This window comes from Nycticebus coucang, chromosome 7 (genome assembly GCF_027406575.1).
Source record: "Nycticebus coucang isolate mNycCou1 chromosome 7, mNycCou1.pri, whole genome shotgun sequence".
NCBI classification, from domain to species: Eukaryota; Metazoa; Chordata; class Mammalia; order Primates; family Lorisidae; genus Nycticebus; species Nycticebus coucang.
Window position 1 is genome coordinate 124,464,207 of NC_069786.1, and position 13,534 is coordinate 124,477,740.

At 34.4% G+C, this 13,534-nt stretch overlaps 1 protein-coding gene across 11 annotated transcripts in view; it reads left to right on the top strand.

Moving 5' to 3' along the window:
* Window positions 1–13,534, top strand: part of MFF (mitochondrial fission factor) — a 33,303-nt gene that overhangs the window by 14,238 nt on the left and 5,531 nt on the right. For 3 of the 11 annotated variants that reach the window (XM_053598299.1, XM_053598302.1, XM_053598303.1), the window contains 4 exons: window positions 2,129–2,217; window positions 4,897–4,971; window positions 8,944–9,102; window positions 12,818–12,850. In XM_053598299.1, the coding sequence (XP_053454274.1) occupies window positions 2,129–2,217; window positions 4,897–4,971; window positions 8,944–9,102; window positions 12,818–12,850 (356 nt within the window). The remainder of the gene's footprint in view (window positions 1–2,128; window positions 2,218–4,896; window positions 4,972–8,943; window positions 9,103–12,817; window positions 12,851–13,534) is intronic. The other 8 variants (XM_053598304.1, XM_053598306.1, XM_053598308.1 and 5 more) reach the window with 6 other exon arrangements.

Here is a 13,534-nt window from a genome sequence, read left to right on the forward strand (position 1 = left end):
TAACCTGTAACTACTGGCTATTCTCTCCATAGTTATTTTGACTTTCAGACAGTGAGCATGTTTGAGGATGGGGGAGGTTCATCCTGTTTGTTCAGTCTGCATTGTTAATTCTTACAATTAACAATGGTGGGATGAATATGGGGGACATGCTAAGGCCTTCTTGAAGGGAAGCTAGGTTTTGAACGGATCTAAAGAACAGAAAGCAAAAAGCCTCAAAGACATTTATTTGCTCGGGAATTTATGAGTAATCATGTTACTTGGAGCATATGGATATTAAAGGGAAATTTTAATGTGTCTAGTGCTACATGTTACGAAACTAGATATAGAAGACCCTGTCTCTGACCCAACCTCCCAGAAATCGCCTGAAGCAGAGAAACTAATTCTCAGCTTCAGGAGTAAATAAAAGCAAGTGGGTAATCAATGCAGGATGGTTTTAAATGACATGTAAAAATCTTTTTTTGAGAGACAGAGTCTCACTTCGTCACCCTTAGCAGAGTGCCGTGGCATCACAGCTCACAGGAACCTCTAACTCTTGGGCTTAAGCTGTTCTCTCACCTCAGCCTCCCAAGTACCTGGGATATGGGTGCCCACCACAGTGCCCAATTATTATTATTATTTTTTTTATACTTGTCATTGTTGGTTAGCTGGCCCGGGCCAGGCCTGAACCTGCCAGCCTTGATGCATGTGGCTGGTGCCGAGGCACATGTAAAAATCTTGAATTGAAAAAAGTCTCCTACTACCTTGAACTAAATTGTGAAAATATTTTAAAGATCATTGTACTCTTTACTACCTCAAGCAGTATCTAATTTTTTTTTATTAAATCATAGCTGTGTACATTGATATGATCATGGGGCATCATTCACTATAATTTTTTTGATACTACAGCATACAGGTCAGTAATACTAGAAGATGTAGCAAATATATGCTTTTGTTTTAAGTTGCTTTTTGCCCCCATATGGCAGTAATATCAAGCTCAGTGTCCATGTTATATTTTAAGTCATATTTCAGATGGTAAAAATAAAAATAGACTTAGGATCCTGTAGCTCAGTGGTTCTCAACCTTCCTAATGCCGCGACTCTTTAATACAGTTCCTGTGGGTCGTGACCCACAGGTTGAGAACCGCTGCTGTAGCTTTTCGAGCCATGTTGAAGCTATTTGTCTTCTCCCATCATTTCCTGTCCTGTTTAATGTTAGTTCTCACCACGTAGCAGTCGGAATGGTTGTTGTGATATTTATTAGCTGTCGTCTTGAACCTCCAGGAGGCTTGTTGGCTGGTGCACCTATGTTTGAACTTGCCATGTGGCGGCTTGGGCTTCCCCAACATCTCGGGTAAAAAGGCAGAAGCTATATTGTTATTTAAGACCTAGTCTCAAAACTCACCAGCCAACTCACTTTCCTTAATTTCTTTCTTTCTTTTTTTATTTTATCCAACTTCAAGGGGAGGGAATGTAGATACTATCTCTTGATGGAAGAAGGTCAAACACACATTTCATGAGATGAGCATGTGGAGGTGTAGATTGTGGCCATGGCTGAAACCTTTAAGCTAGAAAGATACTCTTTTATATCTCATTTTCAAGTATTCAACCAAATCTGAATTTGTTTTGATCCTAGAAATATGTTTTTTTGTTTGTTTGTTTTGTTTTTGTTAGAGACAGAGTCTCACTCTGGCTCATGCTGGCTGATCTCGAACTTCTGAGCTCAGGAAATCCACCTGCTTCAGCCTCCACAGCACTAGAACTACAGGCGTGAGCCACCACACCCGGCCAAGCCAGAAATATGTATTTGTAGTGTAGATACATTCTATTTCCTCCAATATATGTGCCTTTAAAATTTTCTGTAATTTTTTAATAAATAACATAAGTATATAAATTACATAAAATAATAATTGTACCAAGATTGATGATTAAAAAGAAACTAGAGTACTTTCTGATTTTAAAGTAAAGAGGCATTCCTAAATTTATCTGCATTATAGTAAGTAGGGTTTTTTTTAACAAATCTTTCTGTGATGCACATGCCTGGCAGCAATTCCTGGTTGGTTTTTCTTGGCTGTGTTCTTTGTAAATTTTGTGAGTAGCGTTGGCTACTAAGAATATTTTCTATTTCCTTCCCTTTCTTTTTGCCTTCACAGATCCGTGCAGTTGGCAGGCTAAAAAGAGAGCGCTCTATGAGTGAAAATGCTGTTCGCCAAAATGGACAGCTGGTCAGAAATGATTCTATGTGAGTAGAACCACTAAGCATTGCATCTCCTTTGTAAGTTTGCTCAGTAAATTATATCCATCTTTTTCTAAATAATTACTTTTCATAGTTTTAAAAATTTGTTTTACATTTTTGCAGTACTTTTTATAGTTTTGAAATCTGGCCAATTTGTCTTATGTTAGACAAATTGATAAATGTAAGTGCTCAATTATGTACATTAAAAATGTTTAGCATGTAGATTGAAAAATTAAAAAAAGAAAATGTAGTACAGAGTACAGTTTAAGTTGTAAGATTGTGAACTAGTCCTTTTCAGGCTTTGCTTCTAATGAGCAGTGGTAAGCAGTGTAACAGAGACAAGTGGAATTTTCCTTCCAGGAATGTTTTTAGCTTTCTACTTACTGATTTCCATTGAATTATTAGGACCCTTTCTTTCTTTTTTTTTTGCAGTTTTTGCCCGGGCCAGATTTGAAAACCCTACCACCTCCCTTATATATGCAGACGCCCTATTCCTTTGACCACAGGTGCCTCCCAGGACTCTTTAATTTTCAAAAAGTCTAAGTAGTTGTTTAACAACTATTTGCTTAAACCTTTCTTTTTCATTTGGCCACGTTATCATACACTAATTTTAAAGCTACTACAAGATATTTTAGATATTTTAAAGCTACTGCAAGATATTCTAAGCACATTTTCACAAATGCTTTTTTAATGGTTTATTCAAAGTAATGGATTTTTACAAATAAAATATCTCTTGAAATTGGTCAGAATTTTAAATCTGCAAGCCATTGGTGATGTTGGCTTTTATGTCAACTAATGAGATGAAAATGTGTCAAATATTCTATGAAACAAGTGTATGATGCCCCATGATCATATTGATGTACACAGCTATGATTTAATAAAAAAAAAAATAAAATGAAAAAAAAAAACAAAAAAAAAATAAAATAGATTTTTAGATTGTTTATATAAATTAATATTTCTTAAGAATTTTTTGGCTGGTTTTTATGAACTCTCATGAACCATACGAGATGTCAAGCAGAAATCAGGAGATGATACACTTCTTCTTAGAGCTAGCAAATCTGAATAAAAGCAAAATATTTTGTTTACACAATGACTAGAGCACAAAATTATTTATATTATATAATACTAAGTTATAGTTTGGACCTGACTAAAGAATATTGGCGTACAGAAAGGGCTTTTATGGGGTAGGGTCTATTATAGAGAGGGGATTATTCTTCCCCTGTATTTTTATCCTTGCTTTGAATTTGCTTGCCTTATTGAAATTCCATTTTCTGTGTTAGCTGCAAAGGAGAATTATAATTACTTTACTTGGAGACTCTTGCAATGTCTCCTAAAGTAGTTACAGTTATTTTGAAGGGTTATTTAGGAAAAGAGTAAGTTAAAATAAATATACTGTATCTCCTTCAGGGAATACTTGTCTGAAAGGTTCCACCACTACTAATAGGTAATTACTCATGATTAATTGTATTTCCCTGATGGTACCTGACAGTAGTGATGTCAGCAGGCCCATGAAATCCATTTTTCTAGACTATTTCCAAATGTGCCATACAAATGGTAAAAGGCTACATAGTTAATGGCTGGGGTAGCCTCTTTAGTATCTCTTCAGAATGATTAAACATACACCTAAGGGGCTTAGTTATTTTCTGTTTATAATTTTCTTAAGGCAACAGACATTTCTAGTCAACTTTTGTGCTATAAAAAGTTGTAGCTTACTATTTGGGTCCTTAATCACTTTGACATTTGTATTAATAAAATAAAAAGATTATTTTGGTATAGCATCACTTTTGTTTTTTCTCACAAAGTATGTATTATTGGTAGCTATGTTCAGTTGAAGAGAAAGGAAGCAGCTTTATTATGTGTAAAAATCAGTCCAGTGAAGTATGAATTAGACTACATGATTAGTAATAGATATTTATGCATTAATCCAATAACATAAGTTCCTTATAATAGAAAAGATTAACAGTGCTAACTGATACTTGATTTTCTTTTCTTTTTTTCTTTAAGTAGCCTTCATGGCATTTTCTAGATGTTTAATAAAACTGAAAATCTCATATTTTGAAAATCTCTTACGTGGTAGAGAAAGTAACATGAATCTTTAACTATACATTTTCACAGCAAAATGGTTAACGTTACTTACCTATATTTTTGGTATGGTGGCTTATGTATTTTTCCATGCTATGGTAAGATACATTTTGTTAATAACATAACCTTGCCCTTCTACCATTGTTAATTTTATAGTTGAATTCATCTTTAAGAATTTATATCTTATTAGCTTCAGGAATTTTGTCTAGTGAGCACATTATGTATTCATTGTTAATGTGATAAGGAAAAAACTATTAATATAATACAGCTATATTTTACTTCCATTGAAGTAATGATTAAATTCCTACTGTCTGTACCTACTTTAGTCTTTTCTTTGTAACGTGAGATTTGTTATGCATTATTGTGCATGAACCTTTGCCTGCCTTCGCTTTATTTTATTCTGTGGCTTTAAGAATAGAAGTATGAACAGGTATAAAGACAGGAGCACTGACCTTTGTTTTCTTAATTACTTTGAAGGGGCAATAGGATTGATTATTGTCAGCTATTGGCACAAAAATGAATTCTGAACAATAGAATCGTATCTATCTTTTTCTTTGTGTTATAAAAGCTGAATATGTAAAAGAAGCATAATTATTATTTAAGGTGGCACAGATCAGATTCTGCCCCAAGAAATAAAATTTCAAGGTTCCAGGCACCGATTTCTGCACCGGAGTACACGTAAGATTTTATCTGCTCTGCTTTTCACAAGTAGGCGTTGTTTTAATTTTGCAGGATTATATTAATACTAATCTTATTTCAACAGGTAATTGGCATATAATACCCTAATTCTCTTACTGTTTGGCTTTTTAGTACTTCTGCTCAGGATTTCTCAAACTATCATCATACACTTCATTAAGAAAATAACTAGACTAATAAGGAAGTCTGTATGATTTGTGGTGTGTTAGTGAAAGATGAATAGACTAATTTCCACATAAGGATCAAGCATTCTTTTCCATTTTCTTTACTTTGCTTTGGTTGGGATATTAGTTCTCTTACAGATTGTCACCTTAATGATTAAGTTCAGTGATCCCAGTGTTTTGTTTTGTTTTGTTTTGTTTTAACTTCAGCACACTATCTTTTCTTCTTTTATTTTGACCCAGAAGGACGATGGAGTCTCAGTGTGGCTTGTCATTGTTTTGTAATTCCAGGGATTACAATTAGGTTGTAAAGATTTTGTTTTGCAATTAGTAAGCCCACTCTTTCTGTAAGTATAACAGAGTGAATGCTGACCTACTGGGGGAGACATTTGGGTATGTAGGATGGTTCTGAAGCAACAGAAGAAACCACAATGACAGCCAATAATTTTTCTCTTATTCTGGTTCTGTTCTGCCTATAGGAATAGTAAATTGCCTTAGATAAGGGCAATATATTAAAGTTTTCTCTCTATTCAAAATTCTAAGAGAAGTTAACGTAAAATTTGTTTTTGTGAAATTTTTTTCTCTTCTTTTTTATTGTTTTACCTTTACCTTAGTTTGAGACACATTATTCCTATGAAACCCGTAGAGGAAGGAGTACTTGACTTCGAGCTTACCTCTTAATAATGATGCAGTTATGCCAAGTGAACTAATTTAAATTTTAGTTCTGACACTGGCTAGTGTTGTAATCTCATGCAAAAAGATTTTGTGTGAGCGTGAGATGAAGCTATTACTAATGAAATGAAGTGTCAGTGCTTTCTTCAAATTTTTCTAATCTTTTATTTTAAAAAAAGGTAAAGTTGAAATTTTGCTATTTTATAACATTACTAGGATCAATTTGTTAAAGTGTATTTGTATTAAATTACTAATACATATAATGACATTTGCTTAAATAATCTTCTCAGTGCCTTTGCAGTAAGTTTACTTTTTTATTTTTTGCAATAGTTTTCTTGTCAAAGAAAACAAAAAGTCACTAAACCTTCATTGGATCTATGAGCGGACAGAAATGAAACCCAGCTCTAAAAGTAGTTTCCCTCCATGGTTGATACCAGTGGAGACATTCCAGCTACTATCAGACTGATTGCTAAAATGTTGCTTATTCTTTTTTGTTCTTAAATTTATTTGTCAGAAGATATAAAAGGGTGCTTAAAGCTTAAAAAAAAAAGAACTGCTACATTATTTATTCCTTCCAATTATTAAGATAGATATTTGGTCATCTTATGATAATAATCACTTTGATCTGTAGACGGAGTAAATGTTAATAATCAAGGGCATTTAATCTGTACATGTACTGGCAAAAGTGATTCTCAATTAAAAAGATATTCTGTATTTTATTTTTACTATTTATGGAGGATTGCCATATTAAATGAATAAAACATGAAATTTCTTACTAATCATTGAAATTTTAATTTCTTCCACCAGAAATTCAAGTATGTTTTTGATGCTGATTTTTGATGAAATAAATATCTTTACTAGTGTCTATAAAGACTTAATTTTTATCTTTTTGTATAAAATCTTATTAAGTTATAATTGAGGCTCATATAAGATTTTGTATTCCCATTTACTACCACATTCCAATTCATTTAATCATAGAATCTTAAAATTGAAAGAGAGCTTATAGATTGTTTTATTAAATAGATCCAACTTTCTGTGTATTTAATATTAAAAATTCTTTATACTTAATCTGAAGTTAGTTTATGCTTGATTATTTTATAAGTTGGCTACCTTATTTCTTGTGTATTGACAGGAAATACCCTTTTAAACATTAAATAAACAGTTCCTTATTGGTTGTTTCTGGCAAAGAGAATTCTCTCAAAGGAAATAGCCCTTCTTTCCTTTTGATTTTTAATAGACAGGAATCTGTTAAACTTTTTTCACTGATTTAGATTTAGTTCACTGACATTATTGCCTTAAGATTATAATTCTAAATATTGATTATTATAGCTTTTAATATACATAGTACAGTATTAGTGTGTAGCTAGTTTGTTAACACAGAATGCTGCAAAAAGTGCTCAGTTTAAGCTCCAAAATGCAAAGACAAAGTATAGTTAACGCCTTTAAAACTTGTTTAAGTAAATTCAGGAAGATATGCTAGTAGTCCAATCAAGAAGAGTGTAAGGTACACTTTATTCGTATTAATGCAGAACTGGACATTTTTAATCCTCCCTCTGGTGATACTTTCAGCTTAGCTTCAGGTTTTCCCAGTGCTACCTAGAGAGAGTGCTGAATACAAGACAAGCGTATAGACTTTATATACCAATATGCAGGGTGTGGTTGGGTTTGGTTTTTTCACTCTTCTAGAATGCCCAGTATGGGTTTTGTCAAGTACCAGGTCAGTTGATACATCAGCTTATAATTCCCAAAGATTCCCAGGCCTTGGATAGACATTTGGGGTCACTAGTCGTAAGACTTCATCCAAAAATTTGAGTTTCCCTTGACACCCGTTAGGCCTGGTTCTGCTGGTGATGCGGGCTTGGTAGATCAGTGGTTACTCTGCCAGGACTGGGCTTAGATCTTTCTCCTCTATGTAGTCTGAGGAAAGCAGGATTTTCTTACTTGTACGTCCCTCTCTCTTTGGATCATCAAGCCATTCAAAGTTATTCACAAAATTCTGGAGAAGATTTTGTTTTTAATTTTCTGGGACTAGGATAATATTAGATCACAAATAACTATCCTCTTAAAATCGCCTGCTTATGTTGTGGTTCCCAAAAATGTTAACTTAGAAAACATTAAACACTCAAAAGATTTTCTCTTTTCAATTGATTAGCAGCTGTTCTGCTTTTATTCTTTTGGCTGTACCACAGAAGGATGAAATTTAGCCTGATTCATTAAGAATGTTGAGGCAATGAAACAATACAGATGCCAAGTCTGTACACAGATCTTAAGAGTTTAGGTTGGAGCTGTGAAAATTGCTTCATTCCAATATGGTCAGCTTTCAGGAAGCACTGGCAGTGGAGCCAAAAGAAATTGTGAATCTCAGCCCACTCATGACAGAATGGTGAATGTTACTGTCACCGTGAGGCCCATTACTCATCAGCCATCAAGACACTTTCAAAAGTCTCCTCGCCTTCTTCCACTCTATGTATTCACAGAATTAGGAATAGCTTGATGTTTTAGTCATTTAACTGGAGTACATATGCTTTACTACAATTAAACAATCAACATGCTTTTGTTACAGTTTTCTGAGTCTTTATTTCATCTTTAAATCAATGTCGTTTACTCATTAAAAATACCCTGCTTGCTTCATTGTCTTTATGAAGTATTTTAAATGGTGGGTTCATGGAATCACTTTTGATTCATGTATTAAACTTTGGCACCTGTGTACCAGAATTCCCTGTCCTGCTCATCCATAAGTTGTCTGCAGTGTTATTCGTGGAGGTTTGGTTCACTGAACTGGAGTATACACTCTAAACAAAGAAGGCAGCTTCTCCTCAGTTAGGGGTTGAACACTTCCGTTGCTGTAGTTCTTTTTCTTTCCCAAAGTTGTTCGTTCATTTCCAGTTAATTCTGATGTTTAGGGTTGCAGAAGTACAAGTACTTGTTTGTAGCTAGCTTTTAAAAACAATTCGAAATGTTTATTTGATTTGTTTATTTTCGGGGGGGTGAGAAAGGGTGGAGAAAAGGGGGCAAGAAAACTAACAAACTGAGAAAAGTAAGATAAAAATTGCTCAGCTGAAGTTTTATAAATATCTGATGTGAGTGTTTTTCTCTTCGTTTGCTGTGCTTGTGTAAACAGTGTGACACCATCGCCACAACAGGCTCGGGTCTGTCCTCCCCATATGTTACCTGAAGATGGAGCTAATCTTTCCTCTGCTCGTGGCATTTTGTCGCTTATCCAGTCTTCCACTCGTAGGGCTTACCAGCAGATCTTGGATGTGCTGGATGAAACTCGCAGGTGACTGGCCGTCAGTGACTCTTGCTGGCTTTCTTGCATATTCTTTGGCTTCTTATTTAGTGGACTGTGGCGTCTTCCTTTTATGTTTGCACCTTCTGATCTCTTTCTAAGATGCAATGGTTTGAAGTTAACTTGCTTTGCTTTCTTTTAATTTGAAATTATTGTCCAAAATTCACATTTCATGGTACTGCATTAGCTTGCTTTTTGTTAAGGAGAGTGTTTACTAACTATGTAGAGAAGGGAGAAGGATTTTTCTCACAGGCTTTGCTAAGTGATGGGTCCATTCAGGGATATACTGAGTGTGGGATGTTGGGCTGACGCATACTAGTTAATCATTTATGATACGAATTCGATTGGATTCATTGAGTAGAACTAAGAAGGTGATGTCAGTGTAGCTGCCAGGACATTGCTCCCCTTTCCTTCTTAATTTTGGATTTCTAGGCCTATATTGAAAATCCCAGGTGCTATTATCTTTTTAATAATACTGACTGATATTTTTCAGTATTGGTAACATCTCATTTTTGAAGATCTCCAAGTAAAATCATAATATACTTAGACTTGTTCATATAAATAATTTTTTGCAGTTATTTCAAGTACTTTTTGTCCTTGTTACTACATGGTAGTCTAAAAAAAGAGGAATTTAGAGCTTTTTTGGCATAGTGTGGGAAGGGATAGTCAGTTTCATTTCAACTCTGAATGTTATCTAATTGCTTCTGAGAATTAGTGTTTGAATTTTTATTATCAGTTTTTAGATTGTTAATTTTTACATTTTAAGGAACTCCCAATAAATTAAGCTGGCCCGTCTGAATCTTATTTCTTACCTTAGGAACCAATTTGTATTCTAGCTTGCTCTGAACAAACTTTTTCTTGTGAGGGATTTTAATACTCACACAGGCCCCAGGTATTTCACCATACATCATGAGCACCTGTTCTTACTGCTTACCATTGTTGGATCCATGCCTTTTTAAGCCTTCTCAGGGTTAATCTAATGCTATGTATTTGGACACAAGGGCTGAACTAAACAGAGCTTGAAGAGAACTCTCATGGTGATGGAGAATTATATATATGTATGTATATTTCTTGGCCCCCCTGTCCCCCTTAATCCAAGGGTTTACAGTCCCTTTTATGCTCAGTGAATCTTCAAAGACGATCTTGGACTATTTGGAAGCTGTAAGAAGTGTCAAGGTACAGAAGAAAAAAGCATGGATTCAGGATATCAGTCAGATTCAGTCTTGATCCACCCCACTGAAGCTGCATGATGGCCTTGAACAAATTGCCTAGCTGCTTTGGGCCTCATTTTTCTCATCTATTAAACAAAAAAAAAAGAGAGGAGGGAGGATAATAACACCTAGTTTTCCAGATTCTTTTGAGGAATTTTCTTACCTTTATAGTAATAGGGACAATAACTTTAGTATGTCAGGAGCTCTTTGAAAAGATAATGTAAAATACCTGACACTTAAGAACGTGTATTTACAAAGGCCTCTTTTCTCCTTTCTTCTTAAAACAGATTTACTCTACACCAGGTATCCTCTTGTGTATCATATTAAAGTGCTATTACAGTGAAAATACCAGAATGAGAAAGATATTTCTAAATCCTGTGCAACTTTAACAATAGCTAGATGACAGAGCCCTTCACCAACACATGGACAGTTCAATACAGTGATGTGGAATTTGTGAAAATGAGGATTTTTTTTTTTCTCCCTAATGGAAAAAAAATTTGCCTCAAGACCGAACATACCAAATCAGAAATTTTACTACATAAGCTTCACTTTGTATTTTCTTATTATGAAGAACTTTTTTGAGTGACATTTTATTTTAGTTTTGAATATCATAGTGAATTGGTAACTTAAAATTTCCCTGCCTGACAAGGAATGATCTTTTCTTACTTAAATAAGATTTCTGAATTTCATGAAGTTGTTCTGTTAATAGAACTTTGCTCCTGGATTTGTTTCTTGTCATCCTGGAGCCCAGAGGGTTAGATTCTTGTCAGTCTTACTGACGCCTTCATCATTGAAAGGATTTTTTCTTTTTTAAAGTTATATTCAAATGTTCTTATGATCTAAATGTTGAACAAGATTTGATCAGAATTTTAAGTACCAAATAACTTTTTATTTCTACTACAAGAAGTGTTTAGTGTGACTTTTCAGATACAAGAAATAAGAATGTAAATGGGAGGATTTCTTGAGGTCAGGAGTTTGAGACCAGCCTGAGAAAGATTGAAATGATATTTCTACTAAGAATAGAAAAAAAATTAGCCAGGCTTGGTGGTGCGCACCTGTGATCCCACTTACTTGGGAGGCTGGGGCAGGAGGATTGCTGGAGCCCAGGAGTTTGAGTTGCCGTGAGCTGTGATAATGCAACTGCACTCTTACCTGGATGAGGAAAAAAGATAAAAGAAAGAAATAGGAATGTGAAATTTGGATAATGTTCTACTTGCATGATTATAAAATAATACTGCTTATAAATTTTTTAAGTGCTTTATGTTCCTTGCTCTGTAAATCATTTTTTTTCCTTTCTAGTTTATTACTCTTGGCTGCTAATGCTAATGTAATCTTATCTTTGGTCTTATGTCATCACATAAGGTATGCTTGATTTAAGCTAGAACCCTTTGGCAGAAAGACACAAAAGCTTTCTGTTTATTTTATCATAAAGTAAAGTAGATTCACAGTTGTTTGACAAGAACCATTTTTGTTTGTACATTAAAAGACACTGTCAATAGGTTTATGTACCATGTATGAGAACTTAGATGATCTATTCTAAACCAAGCTCAACATGAAAATCAAGTTAAGTCCTAGGTACACGTTAGGAGTTTATTTACATAGGTCATTGTTATACATTTGGAAAACTAATATATTGAAATTTACCAAAACACTTGGGGAAAGCACCAGGTGTGTTTTTTGGTCAGTGGCAGTGGAATTTAAAACGCTATTACAATTTGGTTCTTTGCTGATTAGGAAGTACCCATATCCTCCTATCTGTTAAAGCTACGTATCTCAGTCTCCAACATTAATATTTTTTTAAAAGAAGCTGGGCATGGTGGTGTGCAGTTATATTCACAGCCTCTTTGGAGGGTGAGGGGGAAGGAGCTCGTGAGGCCAACAGTTCAAGGCTACAGTGTACTGTGGTGGCTCCTGTGAATAGCCCCTGCGCTCCAGTTTAGGCAGCATAATGCAGATTCATGTCTAATAAAAAAATAAAAATAAAAAAGAAACTTCACTCCTAAACGTAATAGCATTACTCAAGTATTGGTAGATGAGTCATGCTCAAGTTTTGTTTTTAGGAGGGTGAATAGAATAAGAAACTGATGTGTGAATAATTTATATTTGGGGCAAGTATCCCTATTAATATACCTTAGAAGACTGAGATACGCAAAGCTGCAGTTAATACAATGTTATCTGTAATGTTTCTTTTTAAAAATGAGAGTTGCTGGTCTCAGTCAAAGTATTTATTGTAGCAGTTTATATTTCTATAGCAAAGAAACACATTCGTTTAAATCGGAGTATATATTTATTCAAAAATGTCAGTATATGAGTTAATGCTGGTGTTCGATACCCTCGGATTTCCTTCCCTTTGCCACTCTACAAAGCTGCCTGTTGAAAAGACTTCTTACATGTATTAAATCATACCTATGGTAGAAAGTGGTGCTTGAATGAAGTTTCTAACTTTGCCAAATACCTGTCTAATTTACTTTTATATTATATGTGTCAATTGCCAGTGTGAGAAGACAAAATGAAATACGTTGTGAAAGGTAACTGTATTATTTTCTGGCTCTGCACTGTAAAAGGGCAATCTCTGTGGTGGAACATGTTGAATGTGGCAGACCCATTTGAACATAGTAGTATGCATTTTTTAAAAAAGATTTAGGAAGCACACAGCAGTGGCTTCGTTTAGTTAGCCACTTTGATATTAGTGTAATTTAAGGTTGTGGTTAAGTAAGTTTTTCTAATACCACAGAGTAGATACATTATTAGGATGGGATGAGTTTAAAACCCATCTCAAGGATATGTGATTTATTTAGTCAACAAAAGTCTTTGAACCCCTTATCCTCTGGGCTTCAGAAATGTATTCTTTAAGTACTGATGGCACCTTTGGGACATGTGGAAGCTAAACATTAAAACTTCAGTTGTCAGAAAATAGTGATTTGTATGGTAGTCAGAATTCTACAGCTATTCCAACTTAGAGAAAAAATTGGCACATTTGGTATTATATATGTGCTATAATTATTGCTTTGCTACTTAAATTCAGACATCTAGATCAGTTACTTGGAGAATTAGACATGAGAAAATGGGATTAATAATTCTAAAATCCTTATTGGTTCCTGTAACCCAGACTCCCTTTTTTTGGTTAGTAAATATTGCTGACTACTTTGGGGAGAAATGACAAGTGAACACATGGAGTTTTTGTTTTCTGATTTTAAAAAAACAATTTATTG